The sequence below is a fragment of the Molothrus ater genome, chromosome 14, assembly GCF_012460135.2.
Source record: "Molothrus ater isolate BHLD 08-10-18 breed brown headed cowbird chromosome 14, BPBGC_Mater_1.1, whole genome shotgun sequence".
Classification (NCBI taxonomy): domain Eukaryota; kingdom Metazoa; phylum Chordata; class Aves; order Passeriformes; family Icteridae; genus Molothrus; species Molothrus ater.
The window spans coordinates 12,962,631-12,990,541 of NC_050491.2; the positions used below are offsets into that span (position 1 = coordinate 12,962,631).

The 27,911-nt window shown below is 39.2% G+C and overlaps 1 protein-coding gene across 2 annotated transcripts; it reads left to right on the forward strand.

Moving 5' to 3' along the window:
• Positions 1-986: 986 nt before the first annotated feature.
• PHF6 (PHD finger protein 6) lies at positions 987-26,791 on the forward strand. Of its 2 annotated transcripts, XM_036402093.1 has the most exons (11): positions 987-1,086; positions 5,908-6,087; positions 6,267-6,368; positions 9,384-9,517; positions 9,826-9,869; positions 18,928-19,094; positions 19,272-19,415; positions 20,649-20,753; positions 21,642-21,775; positions 22,401-22,530; positions 22,819-26,791. In XM_036402093.1, exons 2-10 carry the CDS (start codon positions 5,950-5,952, stop codon positions 22,528-22,530), a joined length of 1,098 nt encoding a protein of 365 aa, XP_036257986.1. In that variant the 5' UTR covers positions 987-1,086; positions 5,908-5,949; the 3' UTR covers positions 22,819-26,791. The 2 variants fall into 2 exon arrangements, with proteins under 2 accessions (XP_036257986.1, XP_036257987.1); XM_036402094.1 differs by having other exon boundaries at positions 18,931-19,094; positions 22,401-26,791.
• The last annotated feature ends 1,120 nt before the right edge of the window (positions 26,792-27,911 follow it).

Genomic DNA, 27,911 nt, shown 5'->3' on the forward strand with positions numbered 1-27,911 from the left:
GGAATCCAGTGTTCAGGTGGTCAGGTGTTGGAATAGGCTGCACAAGGAGGAGATGGAGTCACCGTCCCTGGAGGTGTTTAAGGGGTGTCTGGATCTGGCGCTAAGTGATGTGGTTTAGGATCACAGAACCGTCAAGGCTGGAAGAGACCTTCAAGATCATCAAATCCAGCCATCCATCTAGCGCTGGCACTGAAACCCCAAAACCACTAAACCACATCAGCCAGCACTGCCAGTGCACCTCCTGAACCAACGGTGTGTCTGAGAGGCGCCTGGATCTGGTGCTGAGTGATGTGGTTTAAGGGTTGTGGTGGCAGTGGTGGATGGGCGGCTGGACTTGATGATCTCGAAGGTCTTCTGCCAACCTTGATCGTTCCGTTCCGCCGGGCCCAGCGCGCCGTGAGGGCCGTCGGGGCTGGAGGGAAGGGGGGGGCACTCCGTGAGGGAGCGCGCGCGGCGCCGCTCCCCCCCCCCCCCACCTCGGGGCGCGCGCGCGGTGCCGCAGCGCCGCCCGCCCCCCGCCGCCCGTTCTGCGCACGCGCGCGGCACTGCGGCTGCGCGGCCGCAGCAGCGCGAATCCCGCGCGCACCCCCCCCACAACGGCTGCGGGTGAGCGCTGCGCATGCGCACCGCTCCCTGTGTGTCCGCGCCTCCCGCCAGCCACGCTCGCTCGCGCCGGGACCTCACGGGGGAAGTGGCGGCGGCGGGCGTGCATGCGCAGAACCGCCGTTCCCCACAGAGCCCCATCTTCCGTTTCCCGGCCGCGCGGAGAAGCGCCGCGGGGGCAGCGGGAAAGGCGCGCGCGTCGTCGCGCGTGCGCAGAGGAGGCCGCGAGCGGCGGCCGCCGGGCTCCCGCCAATCGGGCACCGCCCCGCAGCGACGCCGCGGCCCAGGCGCGCCGTGCGTGCGTGCCTGCGTGCGTGCGTCCGCTCGTGCGTGCGTGCGTGCGTGCGCTCGGCGGCGGCGGCGGCGCGTCCCGAGCCCCGAATGAACGCGCCGGTCCCGGCGGGCGAGCGGCCCTGAGCGACCCGCGAGCGGGGACGGGCTGTGCCGAGCGGCTCCTCCGCCCGCACCCCGCCCGCCGCACGGGTGAGTGACCGACCACCGACCCGCCGAGTGCCTGCTGCCCGCCCCGCCGCCGCCGCGCCGCTCTCCAGGGGCAGGCGCGGCGCCCCCGGCCCGCCCGCAGCCCCCGGCCCGGGGCCCGCCCGCCCGCAGCCGCCGCCACTCCCGGGGCTTCAGCCGGCCCCTGCAGCCCCGCGAGGGTCGCGGCACCCCGCAGTATCCCCTCAGGGTGCCCCGGGTGCCGGTACCGCCCCTCTGCCCCCTCCCCGGGCCGGCGGTGCCGCTCGCTCCGCCCGCCCCGGCCCGCGCCCTCCTTGCAGCGAGGATCCGCCCCCCCTTGTCTCCCGGTCTCGTTTCCCCCAAAATTCCACGGAATCGGGAGGGGGTCGCCCTTGCCGCGTCCCCCCGCGCTCCCCCTGGAGCCCCGCGGCCGGGGAGGGGTCGGGCCCGGCGGTGCCGGCCGGGCCCCGCGGGGAGCTCGGGCGGATCCCGCCCGGGAGATGCCGCCCGGCCCCGGCCATCCCCCGGGGAGGCGGCGGCGGAGGTGCCGCTATCGGCCCATCTCCCGCTCCCCGGGGGAGGATGGAAACTTTCCTGGAGATCCTTCAGCGCTGGCTGCCAGATCTCCCTGACCGCGGGTTCTCTCTGTGTCAGGTGTAGTCACCTGCTCTGCTCTCATTGTTTAGGCGTTCGAGGGTTTGCCCTTCTCCCCTCGTATCTGCCCCCTCTTCGGTGTCTTTTTGGGTTTTTTTAAGAAAGTTGCATGGAGAAATCCCCATCCTACTTTTTATAGTGATTGTAGGATGCTGTGTGAATGTAACTCTTGGATAAAAATTTCTATGGCACCTGTGATTTGGGTTCTCAGCCACAGAACCCTACAGGATACTCCCCCCTTCTCCAAAATAAACCTCCCAGCAATGGATGTCCGACCCGGGAAACTGCAAAGCACTTGTAAGCTTGTGACTCTGGTATCTCCGGTGAGCATCTTGGAAAAATCAGCACAAATATTTTCTGTAGCTCTTCCTGACAGACCAAACCACTTCAGCATCTGCAGTGACATTTTCTGAAGCTTGTTTACTTCTCACAGGTTCTCCCTAGGTGCCTGAAATTTTCTTCTCAAATATAAATCCTAATTTTTTGAAATTTAGTTTGGGAATCGTACAGGTCACACAGCAAAACAAACTTTACACATGCAGCATGTAAATGACTGTCCTTTGTAGGAAATACAGGTGAGGTTTTAACTCCTATAATCAGGCTCCTGAAACATGTTTGGGCTATAAACAGAAATTAGAGTCCAGGTTACTTTCCATTCTTTGGTGCTGAACAATGTCTCATGCACTGAGGGCATCCCGTGCCTGAGAGTTCTTGAACTTGCTCTTTTATATCAGGAAATCTGTTGCCTAGGGCTCAGCAGAGCAGCACAGAAACTACAGGAGGGTGTAAAACCTGCTGCTTTAAAGATAAAATAAAGATGCTGGGAGGGAAAGCACCACAGTTAATACTTTGGTGCACACAAGAAATGTGAATGCAAATGAACCCAAATTTTTTGGTGGAGAATGGTTGAGTGAATTTCTGCTTGTGTGATTCTGGGGTACATGTAACTTCTCATTTCTTAGATCAAGCCCATGGAAAATTGATCTGTATGGAATAATCTTTGTGTCTGTAGTATGTGTGTTCCATTTTGGTGGAGACAGTGAAAATCTCCCAGCTAGTGATTCCATAGTACATCACTCCTTGTGTTCCAGTCTGTGAGACTCTGACAAAGCTGACAAGCAAAATTCTATCAACAGGAGATGTAATCACTGTTTTTTGTAGTTCTTACTCATTTGTTAGCCTTTAAACATGGAAAATCAAAATGCTGAGCTGTTTTTAAGTTGCATTTTTTCTCATTCCAATGAAACGTAGCTTGATACTTGGCAAACTAGATAAGTTGTTCTGGATGATTTAACTTGAGAGGAGAAAACAGAATTTTGAGTACTTGGATTCAGAATTGTGAGGCTGTAGCTGCATTACTTGGTTCATCTTTCTCAGAAAATGTGTTTTGTTTCTGTTTTTAATGGACAGGATAAGTGAATTTTGACACAGAGAAGTGATCTGAGAGTAGTGTCTTCTCACATTTATGAGAAAGCAAATGTAATTTATGGGGAGGTCTATAGATGTTTCTCATGCTAAACTTTTTTCCAGCACTCTTGAAAAATGTATAAATAGGGTAAATGCCCAGTGAAACAAACAGAACAAAAAAAACCCCACAACTAATGTGGGCTTGGAAAGAAAACTTTTAGATACCGTTGTAAAATGCTTTCAGAATAATTTAATCTGATGGTGTAAAGAACATGAATTTCCTTTTTGGCCCGTTTGAGTTTTGAATAATTTTTCAAGTGTTAAATTATTTGTAATTGTGAAGTATTTCAAAACATATATTTGCTTTTTTTTTAAAACATCAACATCTGTGTATTGAGTAAAGATAGACATAATTTAAACTTCAATGTGAGCCTTAAAAAATCTAATTATGCAGAAGTACTTGAGGAAGTCAGGCTGTGTCAGGTTTGGGTGCTGCTGCAGTGATGTGCCTGTAGTGCACTAGGAGGTGCAAAGCAGTGAGCTCTGAGAAGCTTCTTTATAATCTTGTGTCTTGGAAAGTTGTTTTTCCTATGAATTAAATATGATAAGAGCCACCTAAATTTTTTTTATGTGTGCTATATATTACTTTCATTTTCTAAAATACAAACTTGCTGCTTAAATTGAAGAGTAGTATTATTAGTAATTCCTGTTGCTGAGAGTCAGCAGGACCTGTGCATGTGTACAAGGAAATTCCTGATCTTCCTTTTAATAACTGCTATCATTGGTGTCAATATTTTAATAATGCAATCTGAAGATAAAATTAAACAGGTAGACTCTAGTGATTATATGTATATATAGCACACTGTTTAGACAAAAACAGAACTTTTGCATTTTACATTACTTTGTTAGTATATTTCTAAGCATCCCTTTGTGATTTATATTGGTCTATTGAATGTGAGATATAAACAAGTAATCTTTGTGATATTACTTCCTGCTTGTCTTTTGTAGGTCTTTTTCTGCTCCCAAATATTATTTGAATTTTAAAAATTGCCCAGATTTTTCTTTTTTAACATACATACATACATATCTATCTGTCTGTCTCTTCATGAACCATTCTTTCTGCTCAGAAGGGATTACAGAATAGTCTTGTTTTTTTTTTTTCTTCAGAAGAATACTGTATAATAATTCTTTTGTGTTTTAACACTTAAGTACTCCCTATTGCCACCGCAGAAGGGTGTGACTGGTTTATCCAGATTGGCACATTTTTTGTGCAAATCAGCAAGATCCGAAATCTTTGCATTCTTGTTCTGAGTGTGCGGCAGCGGCTCCGGCTCGCAGTTAGAACAGAAAGCAAATGGAGCTGTTGGGAGGGCACAGCCTGGGGGACAGGACAGGCACCTCTAGAGCAGGAGTTCTGCAGTAAACGGTGCAGGGCCAGCAGTTCCAAGGTCTGTGAAGATCTCTTGAAGCAGGAGGGTCTGACAGCAGGAGCTGATGGAAACTTGAGGACGTTCCTTTGAGAGGAGTGAGTGATACCAGCATTATGAGCTTCTGACAGCACCGGCTCTGCCCATGCAAATTGCAGAGAGCAGCCGTGTATTTTCATGCAGATCTGTGCCATTGTAGCCCAGTCCAGATGTTTTGCAACTCTGCTCTCTTTTTTATGGCTGGATTTTACACTTTTTTCCAACACAAATATCAGACCCTACGGTGGCTTTTCGATGGCTTTTCTTACTTAGCCGAGTCAAATGAAGAGAAAGGCTGAGGAGGATTTTATTGCAGTCGTGGCAAATTCTGATAGTGAGGCTCAAATTTCCAAAGTAAAAAGCTCTAAGAAAGTCTATTTGAAGAAGATGATGTTTTTTATTTCTTGGTAGATGTAGAAACAAATGAACTTCTTAACAAACTTCTTAATACTGGGCCAAGAAATTCATGCACTCATTGAGTATTCTCACTTTTGCACGAGCTGTGTCTGCCTGAGTTGAGCGCTGTGACCTCAGTGTTACATTTTAAAACGTGTTGCTGGTAGCCCCTGAAAAGTTTGTGATTCATACTGAGTTTAATTTTAAGTTACTTTTCTGAGCTGAGAACAGCAGCTCTCATGCACTTACTGATACCTGGTGTGGTAGTGCCAAACGAGCTGTTGGTCATGGGGAGGTTTCCACTGCAGCACCTCAGAGAGGTGTCTAAAGTTTTGTTCCTAATGCTGTTTGAGTAGCCACAAGATACCTTGATACCAAAAGTGGTAACATTTTATCATCTCATCTCTACTCTTTACTCATCTGCCCTGAGACTTTGTGAGCCTTTACAGCCAAAACTGTGCAGGAGGCTGTGCTGGACTCTGTTTTTCTTTGCTTCTGTTTTTGAAGAAGTTCAGTAGCATGAATTTCATTGCATGTACATTTATATATTCTTTTCTACAAATTCCTTTCCTGTAATAAATAACTATAAAAATGAGTTGAAGTAATTTTTTTTTCCCTGATGATTCTCGTTGTATTTCCTCCTTATTTATTTTAAGTTTTCTGCTTTTGTATTATGATCCCAAGTTTTATTTTAATTCTCAAACTTATTTGTGTAAAGAAACTACTTTTTCTTGCTGAAAAAATTTCATTAAAATTTGGCCAAATACTGCCTCTGCCAGTCACTTGTTTCTTTGGCTATATTGAAGTAGCATAAAGAAAAGGGACAAATCACTTCCAAGCATCCAATACTGTATTTATGAAGCTACGTTAATTTGCCTTTTGTTGACGTTTACGTACTGATTGCAGTTCTTTTTCCCTGTAGCATTGAGAGGATTGCAGTGGCATTCTAAGGTCATTTAAAATCATGACAAGCTCAGTCGGACAGAAGAAAGTCTCCTCCAGACAAAGGAAGTGTGGGTTCTGTCGGTCGAATAAAGATAACGAATGTGGGCAGTTGCTGATGTCGGAGAACCAGAAGGTGGCGGCACATCACAAGTGTATGGTGAGTGACCGGGAACGGGATGGAGCCGGGAAAACGCTGCAAACACGTGGAAAAAACACCCAGATTGGAATTGGCACACGTGATTAACCACTGCACTTTGGTGGGTTTCATATCTATAAATTTCTCTATCACTTATGCCCTTAAAAATTAAAATACAGGTTTTGTCTTTGCAATTTTAGCTGTTCTCATCCGCACTGGTTTCTTCACACACTGATAATGAGAGTCTTGGTGGATTCTCCATTGAAGATATTCAGAAAGAAATAAAGAGAGGCACAAAACTGGTAAGTCCCTACTTTGGCTCTTGAAAATGAAAGACAGTTTTTTCATACCCTCCATAAAGTTTGCAAGGAAGTTGTTCGGTGTATTTAATCTATTTAATATTTTCTGTTAGATTTCTGAAAGAAATCCACATTTTAGGCTCCTGGGAAGGGTGTTATTGTGCCTTTACCAGTACATGAGTTTACTGCCAAAATCTAGTTTTAACTACCAAATACACCTTTTGCTCCTTTTATATTGATTTAAAAAATAATGCTGTGAATGTAGAGGGTTTATGAGGTATGTGGGTACAGTAGTCACTGCAGCTCTAAAAAATTAAAGAGATTGCACAGCAGTGACTTTTTAAATTCCTGGAATTAAAAATTCATAAGGAACTTTAAAATTATTATTTATTTAGAACTAATATTTTTCCAATCTGGGGAAATGAGTGAGGCTCTTCTTAAAATAATTTTACCAGACAATCAGTTCACTGCTCACATTAAAACCTTTCAGCTTGGTTATTTAAAGCACTCTATGGAAGTCCAAAGTATTGTAGAACTACAATTTTAGAATAATAGTCTACTATTTCATCCACTGTTTCATTTGAATCTTTTCCCATCTAGGGAACTTCATTTGCTCTAATTAACTGAAAGAAATAACTGTTCACAGGTCATTCATGTTGTGATCAGGACTTCCAAAGATCATGAAATGAAGATCATGGTAGTAAATGAAACTAATGATCATAAAGAGACTTCTTGATTCTTGTGTGTCTTAAAGGGTTTTAAAGGTTTTTTCTTTTTATGTCTTTGGTGGTTTCTCTTTCTGCTTCTGAATCTCTTTATGTTTGTTCTATTGCAATGGCTCCATTCTTGGAGCTCACCAGCTGTGTGTACCAGGCACTTGGTTCAGGTTTTTATAGAAAACCTGGATCTGGTCAGTCTAATGGATTCATAGTCCTGAGTTGGTTCCTCTTTGGAGAAAACATACAAGATAATTTTAGTTCTTAACTTAGGTGCCTGTCTCTGTGGCTGGCAGAGAGCTGCAGCTCTGAATCACTTTCTGGAGGAATTTGTCTTTCTCCACTGGCATGTGGGAAGTTTCAAGGTAAAGGTTTATCATTAGCTCAAATCCCTTCTCTCAGGTCTGCTTGCCTGGTCCATTCTGGGGGAGCACATTCAGCAAAAACCCCCAGAGCACTGGGTTAGGTGAATTTCTTGATGTCTTGGGCTCAGTTTGTGCTCCCCCAGGAGGTGCTGCTGGTCAGGAGGGCTCTGACAGTGGGGACCTCATTACCAGAGGGACAGTGACAGAATGTAGAGACTTTCTGATGGTAATTGATCTGTCTGAGAAAAGGTTCTAGGTTCAAACCTTGGTAGGCCAGGCACAAAAGCTTATGAAGTCTAAATATTTGGAAGAACAAGTCACTGATATCTTAATTATTTAAATTATCTGTGTTATTTCTAGTATCTGTGAATAGAAAGGTTTAGGGTTTTTTTTTGAAGAACATACCTAATTTGCAGCTTCTTATATACTAACATAACTTGAGTTAGTGACCATTTGGACAGCAGGCATGCACCAATGGAATAAGCATTTTATTACTTACTAAAAACGTGGATAAAATGTGTGTGCCCTGTTTTACAGACACATCATGGTGTTAATAAAAACAAAGTTTTCTTTCAGTCATTTCTGGCTTTCAAAAACCTGAGGTTCTGACTAAACTTGATTGGCTGGATATATAAGCCTAGGCTTTTCTAAAGGACTTTGATCAGCAATTATTATATATAAAACCATAATGGATAACAGATTTATGAGATAAACTGCCCATAAAAATTAGATAACAACTAGGCAACAGTGTATAACTGTACCATTTCAGAGCTTGCAGAGGAGTAAATGGAGATGATCCAAGGCTTTGACATTTTTACTGTTCAGTTGACTTTGTTAAAATTGAAAAACAGGCTGGTGGTATATTTGGTAACTTTGGTGGTATATTTTTTTGGCATATTTAAGAGTGCAAGGAGAACTTGACTAAATGAGTGCAGGGGAGAAAAAAATGTATCCACAGAGAAAGAGAGAGATACAGATATATATGTAAGGAATATTCTACATTGCATACTTAGATTTGGAATTGATTGTAACCTTTTGGGGGTGTTGGCAATATGCAGGATACAAAGAAAAAGCTCCAGTTGTCTTGGGAGGGGAGTTTAATGGGAAATCCTGAGATTCTGGGGAATATTGAGTCAGTAGAGAACAACAAAGACAAAAATTTTGTGACACTGTCAATTACTTCCTTTCCTACCACAATATAAGAAGGACCATGAGCAATTTAGAAGGCTAATTTAGATAGCTGCTGTTATCTATGTATCTGATACAGGAAGAATTAATTAATGGGAAAGAAGAGTAAAGCAACAGCCTCACTTTAATCTTTTTTGCAATATAAGTACAAAGAGCAAAATTTAGTTTAGTTGAAATAAATTAATTGTGCTTACCAAATATTTCACTAAATTCAGTGTTTTGGAAAGGACTTTAGGACATAACTGTAGAAAAAAAAGTAAAGTTAGCTGCTGATGCTGAGGTAAATTTGCAGGTTATCAGTATTTCTGACTGCAGGATTCATTCTCAAATAGGTGTCATTTTTCCCCTCTTGCCTTTATAATATAATTCAGAATTAAACATGTATAATTATGATTTTAACTTTTCTGAAATGGTCAGTACAAACTGTCCTTGTGAGAGGGATATTCAGGTGAACAGTTGTGTCACTTTCATCAGATACATTCCACAAAAATAAATTACTTATTTTCTTCATTGAGCTGATGATGGTGGTTGAGTTGATAATGCATCTGATGGTTATTGCACTGTTGCACACTTGTAACAAATTTCTTAATTTTAAAATAAATTATGCAAAACACCTGAGATCAGGAAGAGTAATACCAAGCGCATAAATCCTTTTTTTTTTTGTCACTAGGAGTGGTAAATATATTCTTTTTGAACTCAGCACAATTCATGTTACTTTTTGTTTAGTATTTCTTTCTTTTCCTTTCCAGATGTGCTCTTTGTGCCACTGTCCCGGAGCGACCATTGGCTGTGATGTGAAAACGTGTCACAAGACATATCACTACTACTGTGCTTTGCATGATAAAGCTCAGATAAGAGAGAAACCTTCACAAGGCATTTACATGTAACTATTATTTATTTGTTATGTTTATTTTTTAATTTGTATTTTACATTCTTTGTTTAAAAAAACAAACAACAAAGCAAAACAAAACCCCACTTTGGAATCGAAACAAAACTGTTGCAAAAAATTCTGATTATGATTGTGGCATTCAAAATAGTGATGTGCTAGAAAAGCATATTTTCACTGCAAGATTTGTGTATCAGTGAGTCTTATAAGTGGGAGAAAAATGTACTGGCATTTAAATTTAAAAGATGAGTAAATAATCTGTGATTCGTGACTGACTTGACAGTTTTCAACTACTTTGTTTATAGGATTTTATGTCGAAAACACAAGAAAACTACGCATAACTCTGAAGGTAAAATTATTCAATATAAATTTTTCCCATTGTAGAAAGATACTTGGTTAAATTTAATTTTTCTGGAGAATATAAATGTTTTCAGTAAATATTAGAACTACATATTTTCGAAAAACAATGAGTTTGGAAGTCCATCTGATTTCTGTATTTTCTCTAAAACTTCTTGATTGAGGTGGGAAAAAACCCCAACCATAAATTTTAGGATGTTCAAAAGATATGATGCTCCATAAAACCAAAGTTTGGGTAGAAGTTATACTTTCCCTTCTTGGAAGAAGCTGGCTTATATTTGTAGTTAAGTATTCACAATATTAACATCTGAAATATTTTGTCAGGTAACAGCTGATTTTTGCTAATGTTCCTAAATATTCATTATTTTTTGTACTAGTTAATAGAGTTTAACTCTTGAAAAAAGAAACACCCAATAGTAAATGAAAAGGATTGTGACGAGTTCACTTACAGATAAGTTTCTGAATCATATTATTTAAAAAAAAATTTTTATGGATCCATCCACTAAAGCTTTGCAGAAAAGAATAGTGAAATGCCACAAATGTAGATATATTGTGTGGTCTGTTAAAATTCCAAACTACTTGTGCTGTTGTGTTTTTATGAAGTATTTTTCTTTTTTTCTGCTGTATCTGAATTTGGGTAAGCAGAGAGTTGGTAGTTTACTTCTTGCATTGTTTTCAGCTGAAACGTCCTCAGATTTAACTAATGAGGAGTATGCAACTGTTTAGTGAAAATTAAACTTCATAAATTCCTTCAGTCTCTATGCCAAATGTATTTTTAAGATAATGTATTGCTTTTTATGCTACAGGTAGTAGACTTATTAATGGTAAAGGTTTGGATGTTATTTCAATGTTCAGAAAGATTCTGAAGGCAGCAGAAAATACCAAAGAAAATTGATTTTTTTTTAACTCTATTTACATCATTATTGTTGTGTGCCTATATATAAAACTCTAATTTTACTCTTACTGGGTTTAAACAATAAAAACAATATCCATGTTATAATTAGTTCTCCAAAGAGAAGAGGCCACGTTATCTTGTGTTTGTTTGGGGTTGCTTTGTGTGTTAGCAGGCACAGAATGTTAAAGACATTTTGAGTCAGAGAGATTAATCTTTTTAACTGATATTTTAAAATAATCTTTTATACTTGCTCACAAATGTCTCAGTGTTTGACATGTGTTTAAAAATCCCTCCAATTCTGCATGGAGCTCAAAACCAATTAATTACTTTTTCTGTTTGGGATTCCTTGCAGGATCTGAACTTGTGCTTTTCTTTAAGAGTTTTCAGGAACCATTATTTCCAATTTTACAGTGTCATTTTCTAGCACCAAAAACTTTTACATTTTATAAAGATATACTGGGAAAAATTTGTGAGTTTTTTAAACTAAATGTTGATGATAGTAGTTTATTAAAATACTAATCTAGACTCATAGCAAGAGTCTCTTACATTGTGTATTTCCTCTTTCCTACCCTCAATGTCACTCGGAACAGCTGAGGCCAAAGAACCTGATAGTACATTATTCAGCACTTTGCACACATTTTTTTGTTTGAATATTTACTTCTGTCATGCTTCACACTTCTAGAAATAGCTTTGCACTTCTAGAACTATATGTAGCTAAATTTCACATTCCTGTTTTCAGTTCTTTATTTAATACTTCACTGAAATTCCACCCAGTGCTCTTTCCCAAAGAATATGTTTTCTTTTTAGTCCATACAGTTTTGGAAACTTTACCCATAAAGTAATTTATTACTTACAGTTGTGGATTTGACAGCGCCAGGAGCTGGGGCTCTTTTGTGATAGACCTCCTTTAAATCAAAGGAAGTAGAAAAATATATTGCATATGCCTGATACAATGCTCTTAAGTAATTTCCATAGCAATGGTATTTTGCTACATTGAACACTGATTAACTTCAGCAGACAGAAATTATAGTGGTTTTCAGAGTTTCAGAGTGGACTTGGGAGGTTTTCTTCCTTAATACTTAATTGCTGAAGTTTGCTAAGTGAAATGACAACTGGAAGGTGTTGGATGGTGAGATTTAGCTTTATATGTGTATTTTGTTTGTTTCTTGATGAAAATGTGAAAGTCAAGGAGGCATTTAAATGTGAAAGAATGGTGGTGTGTGAAACCAGATAACAGACTTGGCAGAGGAGAGTGACTAGACAAGGCAGGGAAGCTAGATGTTAACACAGTGGCTTTTTTATCTTGTTTTAGTTTCATTTTCATTAATCTTTGCTTAGCAGTGTTTTCCTAACAGAGCAGTTAAAGCTTATCTGTGGTTCTGTCACCCAGTGTGAGGTGCTGGAACCATCAGTCCTTTTTAATGGAAACTTAACTGCTCCTTCTCTGCGTTGCTTTTTGACTGGGGATTTTTTATTATTATTCATTTGTTGCAGGTTGTTTTTTTTTTTTCTTGGTCAGTTTAGAACATCTGTGGGTTCTTATCTTGGTTCTTTGAATCCAGATTTAATTGTTCCAGTCCAAGTATTTTTATTCTGTTACTTGTTAGTAGATGTTCAAAGAGTTTTTAGGATTGTTTGGTTTGTCCAGAACAGTTTATTTTCTGTAGGCAGCACTGCTGCATAACAGTGAGATTTTTCCTTCCCTTCCCTAGAAAATGGATGCTTCTGGGGGCATACTTGCCCAAGTCTGAGACCCAGCTCAGGCACTTTTGTTAGAAGTTCTAGCTTAAAAAGACTGTCTGTTAAACACTTAATAACAGTTAAAGAAAATCTCTTCAGGCTGCAGGGAAGTAATGTTGAAGGACCTATGTTGGGATTAAGTTACCTGCTAAGACTTAATAAAAAGGACCTCATAGATGTTTTTTATTGCTGTTATGAAATTCAGGTGGTGCGAGGATTCATTAGACTTGGTATCTATTCATCAAGACAAAATTAATGAGTGATGGGAATTAATTTTTCTTCACATGACAGGACTTGAACTACCTTCTGCTTTCTTTGAATATGAAAATGTGAAGCATGGCAGCAGAGTACTGTGCTCTTAAATTCATTATCTGTTTCAACAGATTGTTGGGTTTGTCTAATTTATCTATATGGCCTGGTATATAGGTGACATAGAATAGGAAAATTGTATTTCTCCTATATTTCCTTTGTGTAATTCAGAGTGATTTTTCTGTGCTTTGTTTCCATTAAATGGAAAAAGGACATCTAGGTTTTTGCCTTGCTGGCTACAAATTTAGCAAAATAACTGAATTTCAGGTACCAGCTTCATTCATAATTTTAGGCAAGCTGTCTAAGTTTTCAGTACCTAATAGGTTACAGGAATTGGTGCCAGTGCTTTCAAATGATCACAGCTAAACATTAGCTGAATTACTGTTCAGTTTGATACAATTGCATTTATTCTTTTTGAAGAATGAAGTATTGTTGAACTCATGTTTTGGAGCTGTTTGTTGGAATTTATTCCAATGTACTGGAAATAATTGTTGAAAAATGAAAAAACTGGCCTCTCTCAGTTCCCTGCAGGTGAGGCTGCCCTGGCTGATGTGTTGAATTTAAAACAAATTCAGCTGATGAGGAATAGTTTCATATAAACTAAGATAAGAATGTCATTTCATCTGTTACACAGTGGTAAGACAAAGACTAACAAAGAGCTGTGTGACTTCTCTTGTTAATGTTTAAAGCAGATGCTTGAGAACTGTGGGATCAGAAAATAAAATGTCTATAATTTCTGTTCTAGCTGTGCTCAAAGCCTCAGGGAATTATGTTTCCACAGTGGAAATAAGGACATTCCCTGTCTTAGCATCCTTTTCATGTCAGTCTGAAGATCAGACATGGAATCTGTGCTTCTCACACTGCTCAGTAAGTTGAGTCAGGAATCTGAATCAGGATATTTCTCTGAGACCTATTTAGGGACACTGCAGTCTGTAGTGCACTGAGTACTTTCCAAAAGTGCTGTGAAAACCAGGCAGGAAAAACATCTGCAACTTCTTGGCATTCCAGTTAGGTAACATTCTGATTCATCTTTGGATTCTTTGAGCAGTGTTTGTTCTCTGTTGCATTTTCTGTGGCCCAGGTTTGCGGTAACAATCAGGTGTAAATGGTTCTGTAATGTTGCACTTTGGGGTCGTTTGGATTTTGATGGTGAGAAAGTCTTCCCAGGCTCTGCTAACTCAGCCTGCCTGCTTCTGTCTCCTGGAGAATGCTCTGGGTGTGGCATCAAATGTGTACCTGGTGTTCCCACAGGAGCACTTGGTCCAGGCAGGAATTAGCAGTGTCCCATTGTAGACTAATGAGGGTTTGTGCAGAAACTCCAAGGTTTTCTTATGGAAAACCACAGGGCTAATGGAAAAGGAAAAATGTAAAAGTCATGTGGTGAAGGGTTTGTCCTGTCTGAGGAGCTGTCCTGTGGTGTTCTGATTCTCCCTCCCATCTAGGAAAGGTGTTACACAGAGAGGCTTGAGCTGCTCAACAAATTCATCAGACCAGGGCACATGAGCTCTGTGATTGTGCAAAAAGCCAAGTGCATCATCTCTCTTCAGTCTTTGCCAGTGTTTCTTTGCTTGAAAATGCATTTAAATTGTGTGTATTTAAATAAAATTTAAATTTTATTATTATATTTAATAATAAAATAGTAAGAACTATTATATTATTTTTCTATGTTAAATATACTTAAATAAATAATCTCAAATACCTCATAACAAATAATTTCTGGACGAGAGTCATCAGTTCCTTCAAGTGTCTGAGGCTTTTGGAAAACATATTAGTGGCAGGACTTAAGGGGTAACTTAATTTTTTCCTCTCAGTTCTTACTGTAATTTAAATGTGTTTAATGTAACTTATTCTTTTTCCATTGAAAAAGATAACGCAAAAAATATATTAAGCCTTTTGGTCGTTAATTTCACATCATCTGCTAATAAAAACTACTATTATTTCATGATTAGTTTACCTGATTTTGTATTTGTTTGCAAGGGGGTTTATGCAAATCCCTGTTTCTTATTATTGCTTATAGATGCATGCACATTTTTGGTATTAACTATGGGGCCAGTAAGGCTCTTTTGGGTTTTTTTTTTGATGTTTCTTTCCAATTTAAAACAATGATGTTGGCTCATATGGTTTATTTGGTTTCAACCATAGTTTAATGAGATTTTCCTCTAGCATGCTGAAGTACTCTTCTTTTTCTGCTATATTCCATTTCTCTTCTAAAAATCTAGTAAGACTGATTTTGTTCCTTGAATTTTTAATTTCTCTTTTATCCCGAATGCACTGTAAAACTTTACCTGCATATGTGTGATTTCAGATTTATATAGCAGCATGTCTCAGCCCCTTCAACATTCTATGCTTTGGCTTCTTTTCATGTCCAGTTCTACTTGCAAATATATTTTGCCAGTAGTTTTAGCTTTTATCCTCCTCATACAAAATCAGCCTGCTTTGTTTCTGGCTCTCTTATTCTGTTGGTTAAGGTACTGTAGGATGTAAATAGAGCCATATTTATTGTACACATCCTCTTTTTACATGTTCTTTCACAACCTTTAAATCACTTAATTCTTTATTACTTTGCTTTAACCTGGCTTTTGGAAAGGGGTTCCATGTGTCTTTCAAGCTGATGCAGTATGGATCAGTGATTTCTCAACCTCTTCTCTGCCAAGCCTTATTTTAAACAGCAAAACATCTTGATCCTTTTTCCTTCTAGTCATGATCAAAGGAGAATTTTTAGATTTCTCTCTGAAGCTGAATCTCCCTGTTAACAGTTGATGTAATATAGAGCATTTTGCCGGGGTTCCTTCTGTGGTACTTTGTACTGCTCATAGATTTCTAAAATGCAAATTAGGGGCTTGTTGCTACTCATCTGAATTTACAATATCCTATTCCTAGGTGCTTTTTAAAATGTAGATTGTTTCTTCTTGATTCCTACTCTTACCCCTCCTTTCTCAGCTCGTGTACTGGGATCTTTTCAGATCTAGCCTTTAGGGACTTCAGAGGGAAGCTCCTAGAAACCTCCTTGGAACACTTTAGATAAAGTTACACTGAGAAAATTGTCCTAATTTTAAAAATCAATGCAGTAATGGGATATGGGATGGGGGGTAGTAGAAAAGGGAATTCTAGGGATTCTAGGGAATCTCAGGGGATTCAGAGGATGGGTGATATCCATGATAAAACATCACCTGGTCAGGGAGGAGTTGAACAACTTTTTGTGTTTTCCTTAGTTCAAGCTGACATGAGAAGTTGGAAACACCCAACCATCAGATGCCAGGGACACTGGGTAAGCTGGCAGTGGGCTTGAGGGGAGGGATAGGGCACCCACCAAGCTGTGAATTAAACATGAAGACCATGCAGGGCAGATGTGTTTGACACTGGTTCCAGTCCCCCTGTTCTGTTCTGTGGGTTCAGGGTGCTGTAAAAACGAGAGGAGCTTTAATGTTTGAGGTATCAGGCTTGGAGGACAGATGTGGCAGAGCAGATCCTCACATCTTGGTGCTGTTACTCTCTAGGTCCACATCACTTGAAGCAGGAGATGTAAATCTTCAAGGAATTGTATTTTAGTGAAGGGGTGTCATGTAGCATCTGGGTTTTCATGTCTGACCTTCTCTGGAAGTTGTAGTTTTGAGCACAGAAGAGGGGTTCTCCTTTAAAGAAAGCTGTGCATTCTTCCTGGTTTTTTATCTTACACTGAAACTATCTTTTAAAAATACAGCATTTTTACTCTTCAAATCTTAAATATTCTAATAATGATAGACTAAAAAACAGCACTTCAGAACTTATTCTCTTAGGAGATTGACGCTTCTTCTAAGAAATTTGTTTTCATAAGGTGTGCTTGGTTTTTAGCAATTATAACTCACTTTCTGATTTTTTAAGGGGGACTGTAAAGAGTTCAGGACATACTTTAATGTTATTGTAGAAAATAAGGGTGGACTGAGGTAGAAAGCATTTTGGCTGACAAAATTGACAAGGAGCTTTGGAAAAAGAATGGCAGTGAATGGACTACGTATTGTTTCATGAAATAGTAGGCAAGTCCACTGAATTATTTTGGAAGGAATATTTTTAACTTCTTACTGATGTCATTTAAAGGATTACGGATTCAATAGTCACATTTTTGTAAGACTGTTTTTCTAGAATAACCATCTATGATTTCTGTAAATGTAAAAATAGAGACAAATATTCACAAATTTCTTTGAATAATCAGTGGAGAGGTCATGTGATAAACAAGATGAAAAGATAATTCTTTTTGAAAGAAGTTTTCAGATTGCAATAAAATTTGCTATATGCAGTCTAAGAGGTCAATATCTAAATTGCATAATCTTGCTTGGGGAATTTAGCAAGTGGTGACAAATGGAAAATAATGTTGGATAGGAAATACTGAGAAGAAAATGTAAACTGTATTGTTTCATTACATCATCTGTGTCATCATGTATTTAGATTTTTTTCAGAGTAAAATAAATGGTGCTTTACACATGTAATTAGAAAAGAGTAGTTTATATATTAAAGTATAGGGATGTTGTAGACAGACTGATGTGTCCTAGCAACTTGGGCAAATCTGTATATAGGTGAATAATCTGTAAGTTTAAACTAAAATAATTTGCAGATCAGTATAAATTTCAGTATAACTGTTGTGGTGCATTTGGATGAGTTTTCTGTCCTTCCTTAATAACTGAGCAGAAGCTGTAGCTTTCCTTGGGGATTAGTGACAGATACAATGGATGGAGCTGAGCAGGATGTCCTTGTGTGCCAGGCTGGGCCAGGGCTTCACTTGTCTTCTGCTCACTTGGTGGCTGTGGAATCTGTTCAGCACTTGGACTTCAAGTTTTGTGCAGTTGAGTCTCTGTTATCACAAGATGGAAATGTGATCTGAGTTCTTTGTGATAATAGGTAAGAAAGAGGAGTGCTGGCAAGGAAGCATTTAGTCTCCAGCTAAGATGTCCTATCTGGACACTAGAACAAAATGGCAATATCCATCAAGTGAATGTTCCAGGTCTTCTCATTACCATTCCTTCTTTTTGGGGGCTCATACTGATGTTTGTGGTCTGGGTTTTGAGAATAAAAGTCCTTCAGCAGGGTCTGTGCATGTTCTTTAAACAAGTCTGAAATTTGTTTGTGGTTCAAGCAGGGGTGGGTGCTACAGATTAAAGGAAAAAAAGGAGGGTGGTTCTGTGAGTAGGAAAGTTGTTAGTGACTGAATAGAGCTGGTTATTAGATGTAATTATCAGATACAATTTAACTAGATCTTGTTGGAGGTGATCTCAGTCTTGTAGAATTGATCGGTATCTTCTCTAGAACTGTGAGTTGTGCAAAGGCCAGTGTGCCCAAAGGCTGGGCTCAGCTCTGTGCAGCATTCACAGCTCAGCTGGCATTTGCAAAGGAACTTGCCAGGCCTCTTTGGCATGTCTGTATTAAAAAATGTGTTCTTATTTTCCTAATAGTCTGTAAATACTTGATATGGGATGTTTTCAGTGGGGATGATTTCCTCTGAACTGGAGGCTGGTTTTAGCTGCAGATCTAAAAATATTCTCTAATAACATAAAATTGTAGATTTGTTTCACTGAAGGCAAAATACTTTTCAGTTTTAAAGGTTGATGTTATAACCCAATGGATGAATTTTTTTCTTAAGTCAACAGGCATCAATTAATAAAGCAAGGAGAGAGGTATTATTGGGTACACTGGCATACTATCAAGGGCAATTTACATTGGAGTTATGCATCTTAAAATAATATATTATCAGCATATTTCATGTGTGAAAACACTTTCCAGTTTCAGTGTAGATTAAATGAATGTTTTTTTCAGTGAAGGTGAAGATGTGTGTCTAAGGACACATTTTGGGTCTGAAAATAGAAGTTGTAAGAAACACTAAACCTTCTTATGTTTTAAAGATGCAAAGCTGTATGACATATAAGAAGTAATGTTTTCAGAATCTGCAGTTGCATGTTTGTAATATGGGGAAAAGGTGCTATTTTTATTTCTGACTAAAATTTGGAAAATACAAGTTGTGGTTTTTCTTGTCTGGTGTTGGTGGGTTGTGGGTTGGTTTTGGTTTGGGGTTTTTTTTAGTTTATTTTTTATAAAATTGTGGAGAATCTTATTTAATGATGTTTTCTGACTTCTAAAGCAGATTTAGAAGACAATATCAATGAACACGAATTGGAGCCTTCACCTCCCAAAGGAAAAAGGAGGGGTCGTAAGGGAAAGCCAAGAAAAACAAATTTAAAAGGGCAATCAGAAGACACTAGATCTACGTCCTCACATGGCACAGATGAAATAGAAAGCAGTTCCTATGTAAGCAGTAAATATGCTAAACTTCTTAGAAGACAGAATTGCATATTTCTTCTCTGAAATATAAGTTTTGTGAAAATTTGCATTTGTCTGAGCCTCCAGCTGGTGGCCACAGGCTTTTAAAATTGCAACCTTATTTGTATCCCAGCAGTATATTTTAGTAAAATGTTTTTCTTTCAGAGAGACAGGTCTCCCCACAGAAGCAGCCCCAGTGATACAAAACCTAAATGTGGATTCTGTCATGCAGGTGAAGAAGAAAATGAAGCTAGAGGAAAGCTTCATATATTTAATGCCAAAAAGGCTGCAGCACACTATAAGTGCATGGTGAGTAACAGTATTGTTGTTAACCAGTCTATTCTGTGAATTTTGTCTGAATTGCTATTTTGGATTTTAATACAGTACCCTCACATGTAATTATGCTGAGTATTGTCTGGATGTTGATGATCTTAAGCACTGAAGTGTTGCAAAGTGAGCAATTCATTTATTTTCACTGCAGGCAATATGAATAAAAGTTGGCTTCATGCTAAGAGATGGAATTAGCTCAGGGAGATGCTTTAGCTTATTAAAAATGCTCCCTTAGTGTCTAAATGCATATGAAGTTTTTAAAAAGGAAAACAGAAAACAGTTTTAACTAAAAGAATCCTTTTCAAGAATAAAACAACTTTGCAGGCGTTCAGGGACAATCTGAGAAGAATCCATGAACTTTGTTCATTTTCTGACCTGTGGATTCAGGCTGTTTGAGTTAAGTAGAGTGTGAGATATGGAAGTTCCAGGAAGTTCCATCTTGCCTTTAGATGATCACATTTGTAGAACTGTCAGCCTGAACGGGATCTCATTGCAAAGAACGTGAGCAGACAGTGCCATGAGTGAGGTGGGGCTTTGGGTAACAAAATTCACTGATTCACATTGTACCTCAAAATGAATAAATAGTCCAGGCAATCTGTGGAGTTACTCATTGACTCTCTGTACCCAGTCTCACTAAACAGAGAGCTGCTGTGTGCCAGAGTCTTAAAATAGCAAAGCTCTTTGTTACTTTGTCTACCTGAACTTCAGTTTTAAGGCAGTTAAAGCTGAATATACCAGGATGATGGTGGAAGGGATGGTATTCTGTTCTCCATTTTCATCCCTCAGGACTTCACAGCTGTATTGACATGAGGGTTGAACCTGAATTACAAATATGTCACAGGGAAGGAAATGGAATATTCCTAAAACATTGAGTGTGCAATTGATAATATTTTCCATTTGCTACTTTATATTTTCATCCTATCATTACTTCTCATCTACTCTCTGTCTTTTAAAAGAAATTTCTCCGAGAAAACAAAAACTCTAATTAAAGCAGTCAGGTGGGGATCAGAAGGAATGCTTTAATTGCTCAGCATAGGGTTTTTCCTAGTTTCTTGGTAAAGCACATCTTGTCTGAGATCACAAAACAGGATGTTCAGTGCTCAGTTATTCCTGTAAAAAAAAATTCCAAGCATCTTGGGTTGTTCATCTTGAAGAAGGATGTTCATCCAACATCTTTGGACCTGACATTACTTTGACTTGCTTGTTTTACAGTTGTTCTCTTCTGGCACTGTCCAGCTAACAACAACTTCAAGGGCAGAATTTGGTGATTTTGATATCAAAACTGTACTTCAAGAAATCAAGAGAGGAAAAAGAATGGTATGTACCCACAGAATGTAGTGAATGTGTTAGTGATTCTGCTAAAGTCTGTATAGCTCTGCCTCCTTCCCTTTATGGAACAATCTTTTCCATCTTTTTCTAAACACAAAATTAAAATATATTGTTACTTGTGGGAAGCACAGCCAGATAGGAATCACCTTAATATTAGTGGTGTTTGGGCTTGTGGTATTTGGGATTCTTTATTACAATTGTACATAACTGTTATGATCACAGAATTATATGATTCATATTAGCCATGCTGTAACTATAAGAGAGTAACAGCTTTGGACCTGTGTTACTAAAAACACACTGTGTGGAGCTGCACATAAAATTAGAGAATATGCAGTTCTTGCAGTGAATATATTCTCTAAAATTGGAAACAAACCAGTGTTTCCAACTGTTTTGGTGTTTTAGTAGGAAAACATTTTAAGATCTTAGAGATGGGGGTGCTGGTAAAACATCACATTTTATTTTATTAAAACTCAGGATGTTTTTAAAGTGCTAAGAAATTTATAGGGGATCAGAGAGATAATAAAAAACTAGCAATATTGTTCCTTGAAAAAAATAATTTATATAATTTATATATTAGCATACTAACTTCAGCAGCAATAAAATGGCCTTGGACGTGCAATAACATGTTTTGTAATCACATAGCAATTTTCTGTGCAACGGACAGGTAAATCCTAATGTTCATGTTTTTGTGGGTTGGTATCTTACAGTTTCTGGTTTACCATGTCTTTGATTAACTTTTCATTGGAAGGAGGATCTGCCAGGGGAATTACTGTGTTCCAAAGTGTTAGCCATAAATATGACGAACATTAAACTGAGTACTAAGAGACACAAGACTGAGATGCTGAATGTTGCTGTTCTCTTCTTTCCCCTGCACAGAAATGCACACTCTGCAGCCAGCCTGGTGCTACTATTGGGTGTGAAATCAAAGCCTGCATAAAAACATACCATTACCACTGTGGAGTAGAAGACAAAGCTAAATACATTGAGAACATGTCACGAGGAATTTATAAGTAAGGACCTATGTAATTGGTTGAATCTGCTACAGAAGTAAAGATATTTCATCACACTTTTTCTGCCTAACTTGGCTAGTCAATATGTTCTTTAAAAAGAGGATACTATTTAGCTCAAAATGGTACATTTAAGTAGTTGTTGACTGTTACTCTGCTAATTTAAAATTTCTGTACTGTTGTAAATAGGAGAAATGAGAAAATTATTTGACTTGTATTATATTTGATTCTCCAGAATCTGTAATTTAGATCAAGAAAATTGATGTCATGATTCCTCCATATTGATGTGTTTGTAGCTTCCTTCAGGGGCTTTTTGGACCCCTCAAGTTTCCATCCTTCCTGAAGAGCTGTGGCTTGGCTGCAGCTGAGCTGCCGTGCTGTGCCCACGAGAGGGCATTCGCCGAGCAGGGAGAGAGGCAGGTCTGCCAAACTGGGATTGGCCACAGTTTTGTTGGCTGCTCTTGACCCTTGTTTTCCTTCTCGGTTTAACTGATGCTTCACTGGAAGCTGTGAATGATTTAAGAGTTTGCAACTGACTTGTAGCACATCTCGAAACTGATTGAGAGATAAGTCAGGTTTTGATGGATGTTTTCAGTGTAAATTCTCACTGTTCCTTTTATTGTGCCAGACTCTATTGTAAAAACCATAGTGGAAACGATGAAAGAGATGAAGAGGATGAAGAAAGAGAAAGCAAAAGCCGTGGCAAATCAGGCACTGACCATAATGACATTCCTCAGCAGCAGCTCAATGGAAACTAGGTATGGAAGTTCTCCTGACAGATCTGTTACCAAGACTGAAACGCAATATTCAATTAATGTAGTTTACTGCAGTGAAGTATTTCAATCTAGTGTATGCAGAGTACTTTTTATTGGCATACTGTAGAAGAACGGGGAGGATTTGTTGTTTTTTAAATCCGGCTGACTTTGTAACAGTGTAAGAAGGGAGGCCCTCATTTCTATTGCTAAATGTAGATGTAATGTCAGAGCTGTGAAATGCTTTTCTGTATGATTTTAAATTTACTATTGTTTTCATCATTTTTTAAACAGGTTCAAGGGACAGAGTTATAGAACTGGGAATGGCTAAGACATCATAACTACTAATTCTTTTAAATTGTTTTCTAAAAATCAGAAAAGGGTTAGTAACTTTTTACTACCCAACTCTGTTAGAAATTTCATTGAACTGCCTGAAACGTTCATGTGTGTGAGCCTTCAGTAAGTGGCAGAGTTTTACATGTCAATATTATGTAGTTTGTAGTCTGCAGTGTCTGGAAAAAAATGAAACACTATATAAATGATATGTAATATGTACAGTGTCAAAAGTTAAGGCAGACATTGAAATGAAGTAAGATCTATATTTCTGGACTGAATAAAAACTTTAAGATTTGGAATGTGTAAGTTGTTTAGTGGATTCACACAATGAGGGAAGGTCTTAGCTAGTTTAATTAACAACACGGACAAGTCCTTGATGGCAACGAGCTGGTACTTTGTGAATTTTGCATTTTCTTCCTGCACGAGTTCCGGAGGCCGTTGATGGCAGAGCCGCGCTGGTCTGGCTCGGGCAGCAGCAGTAGGAAAGGACTCTGTGTACACCAAGCACGCTTGAACATTTCAGGTTGTTCCTGTTGTGATTGCTCATTCCGCCCGGCATTGTTTGCGGGAGATTTACTTGAGCAGCTGTTGGTTCTGAGCTGTGAGCTTTAGAACTCATGCCAAAGGGCTGTAGTTCATTCTTTCCCCAAAAACCCACCTCTTTCTGTGTCCTGATTTACAAAGAACACTTCACCAAGTGTGATTAAAACCCTACTATACAAATGTTTGGACTTTGCAGCCCAATCTCTTTTACTTCAGAGAGTTACAACTCTTAACTCACTATGGAATTTAGCCACCATATCTGACGTCCATACCTCAGGTGTTCTCTGTTGTGTGGAACACTTCATGTTTTGTCAAGAATGTGCATAAAGGTCCCATATTCTGTAAGAAGAATGAGGAAGCAACCTTTTTTGCTAGATTGGTATTTATTTTTTAATCATATGACCACTATATGGGAAAGTTCACGTATCATCCTTATTGTTTTAGTGATTTTTTTTTTCCTTTCTCTGTCAAGTCAACAATCACATCATGGAATTCTACTTGCTAGAATTTGATGTTCCTTGAGGGAACGCTCAGATCTAGGCTATACCAAACCTAAAGAACAGTCCTCTGACTGCTTTCAAAACACCTTGTCATTTCTAATGGCTACTGGCTTCTTCAATTGGTCTGTTAAAGCACATCCTCAGACTTACTTAAATAAAACCAAAAAGCTGAATCTAGTCCACATGTTTGTCTGTTGCTACCACATCACCTTATTGTTTGTTTAGGGTTTTGACTTGTTTCACTCTGAGCTCCCAACAAAACTTCTGGATTTGAAGGAAAGAAACAAGCAAAAGACACTGATTTGACTATAAACTGCTACAGTTCTTCTGTGATTGGTATTGCAAAAACGGTTCATATGTAACATGAGTTTCTGTAGCATTTTTTACTTGTATTTTTAAAAGATTTAACGTGTGTCATTTGTCTTCTTATGCATTCCCTTAATGTCTTGAGGGACTCAATTACTGTATATTGGAGTTTCTAACATTTTACCTGTTAGAATTCAATCAATTCTGTTTGCTTTCCTGGAGAATAATCCCGTTTGGAAAGAAATATTGCTGTGTACAGAAAATATTCAGTTACTGCTCTAAACATGATGCCATTGCTCATTTTTATTTTGTATTTGTAACTTTCAAAATTAAAAGTGTGACTTGAATTGCAATTGACAGATCGATTATTGAAATTGTCTATCAAGGTGTTTTGTTTCTCCTAGAACATGAACATTTTTCAGCCACTCAGAACAGTTTTAGAATGCAAAATAGCATCCTTCAATATTTAAATTACTTCAGTTTGTGCCTCAGACATGGCCCTCCCATGGAAAAAAGGCACTTTGTTTGCAGCTACTGTATTTAACTAAGTTTGCATGGGGTAGATCTGCCAGCATACTGACTGTACTTGAGACTGAGCTCTAATTCATTGTGTCAGTGGCTTAGTATAATATTCAGTCCAACAACTCACCTGTTATGGATAAATTAACCCATTCCTTGCCTTGAAGAACCAGAACAGCACTTTACCTTCGGGTAGCAAAAAAGCAAGTGGCTGATTTCCCTGTTGCCCCTGAGTGCTGAAATGGCCTGGTGAAACTGTCATCAATTCAGAATTCATGGAAGCAAAGTCAAAAGCAAAAACCTTTTCTTACAAGCCTCAAATTTGTCATAACTGACTTCAACTCATGTATGCTGGGTAAAAGTGCCTTACAATGTAAAAATTGTATTTATATGTTCCCAAGTAGCATCACCTGCTGGGGAGTAATTCTGTCGTGGTGTTAATATTTAGAAGAAATGTACCTCAGCAGTGTATTTACTGTACATCTCTTACGTCCTTAATTGTAGTTTTAAAAAGCATGACAATGTATCATAGTATACAACATTTACATCATTTTTTTAAAAAACAAAATACTGCCATTACTGTCTTTTTATGTGTATTTTAGCTTGGAATTTCAGACAGTCTCTCTGAATTTTTGGGGGTTTGTTTTGGTTTGCAGGTTTTTTTTTTGGTAAAGCAATGTAATCTTTGCAAGCATATATTGAAGATTATTCTGGAGCATCTACTGCCTTTCCAGAAATGTTAGAAGTAATGAAAGTGCTCTATAGGTGAACTAGGTATGTTTAAATTAGCTAGTTAAATTAATACAGTCAATTTGTTACTGAGAGGTTTTTTTTACTAGGCACCTTCTGCTTTCATCTCACAATCGGAGAATTCAATGTCATGAATTCAACAAAACTTGTCTTAAAAAACTGGTTTCACTTTAATTTTTTAAATTTTATTTTATTATTGTTACTTTTTGCCTTTGGGCATTTCTTTTGCTCACAAGAGGATGTGTGCTGTTTAAGATGCCTGGAACCCTCTGAGAAGGGAGGTTTCTCCCCAGCACCTCTCCATTAAGAGATCTCCCCAACTCACTGTGGTCTCACAGATCTGTGGTTCTGCTATTCCCAGAAGGACTGTGCCAAGGAAGGACAGGCATCACAAGGATCCTGTTCAGATCTCTTGAGGATACAGCTGGTGCAATGCCAGAGTCCCGAGGTCAATCCCCCAGAGCAGTGGCTGTGCTGTCCAGGGCAGGGGGAAAGGGCTGGTTCAGTGCCAGTGCAGCTCCTGCAGCACGGGCTGCTCCACAGCAGGTTCTGTGATAAGGCTCCAGTAGGAGCCACACCTGCACTCCACAAAGTCTCAGCTTCAGGTACAAAGAGCTGTGCTGATCTATAATGCTTTGAGTCTGCCAAATCTGGCCCTAAAATGTAGTGTAATAGAAGAGTTTGCCTCTTACTCCTGCCTATAGGAAAAAGAACTTCATGCTAAAACAGAGTGAAAAATGAAGAGGTGATAATCTATTTGAAATATCAGACTTATCTGACAGGTGATAATCAGTGCATTCCAAAAATACTAATACACTGAATCAGATTGACAAGAAAATTAATCCTCATTAGATTAATTTAATCTGAAGAGAACCGAAAGTGCATGATAGCAATTAGTAACTCTTCTTCCATGTCACCAGAGTCAGATTCCACTATATTAGTGATGGAGGTGAAAAAAAACAGAACACAGCCCTTGATTTATGTACTTGGTGAAGCAGTTCCTGTACATGGATATGTATGCACAGCCATTAGTCTGCAGTGACATCTCAGCCCTTAATGAATCCTGGAGAGCTGTTGCTTGTCAAAGCACTCAGGTTAGGCCAACGTTTGCAGCTTTTGCTCTAGCATATATTTACATTAGGTGTAAAGACAAGGAATGTATGGAAGAGGGTAAATGCATTCCTATCTACAATGTTATGTATATTTTGTTCCTGTTATATTGGCTTTACTTCCAAAGTTGTAGTTTGCAGTATTAGTTTCTTTTTATTGGTATCCTTGCATATATATATTCAATAAATGAGTTATGAATTTCATGCTTGCATATCTGTCCTTTTTCCAAAAGTATAACTTCTGAAACTGTCATTTTAATGCATAAATGCAGTATTTCCTATTGAGGTTACAGGCCCAGGAAAACATTTCCAGGAGAGAGGTGAGAAGGCATCATGCTTACAGTGTGGCACTTGGTGGTAACTCTGCCTGTCTCTGTTCCTAACGCTGCACTGGGTAAGCTGCTTTGGATTTACCACTGCTTAATGCAAAGTTACTGACTTGCTTGAGGTTCCCTTTCTCACCTTTCAAGAACTTTTTCTTTTTTCCAAGAGTGAATTAATTTAGACTAAGAGACCAAGGGAATGCAGAGTATGTCTTGGTTTCAGCTGGGATAAGGTTCATTTTCTTCTAGTAGCTGGCACAGAGCTGTGTTTTGGATTTGGTGTAAGAATACACTTGATAACACACTGATGGTTTAGTAGTTGCTAAGTAGTGTTTATACTAAGTCAAGGACTTTTCAGCTTCTCGTGGCTAAAGGACACAAGATGTTGGGAAGGCACAGAGCCAGGAGAGCTGGCCCAGAGGGATATTCCCTACCATATGGTGTCATAAACTGGGGGAAAGCTGGCTGGGGCTGCTGCTTGGAAACTGCCCAAGCATCTGTCAGCAGGTGGGAGAGTTGGATTGTGCATCACCTGATTCGTATATTCTAGTTTTTTATCATTATCATCATCATCATGATCACCATTCTTATTTTCATCTTTTTCTGCCCTATTAAACTGTCCTTATCTCAACCCATGTGTTTTCTCCCTTTAACTCTTGCAGTTCTCTCCCCCATCCCGCTGGGAGGAGCAGTGAGTGAGCGGCTGTGTGGGGCTGAGTTACCCCCTGGGGTTCCATGACAGTGCAAGTGAAGCACACTGCAGACATGCAGCTGCATCCAGGATGCACTCTGGAACCACAGAAATGTAGCATAAGACATTAACAGAGCAAAGGATTGCTTGGAAATCACTGGATTTGTCCAAACATGTAACTGCCTAGAGCAAAACACTGATACCTGTCAGCAATTTTAAAGTATCAACAAATGTGCTGGGAAAACTCCATAGGAGAAAGGGCACTATCGCTGTATTGATGAAGACTTTATTATTATGTCATCACCTTAAG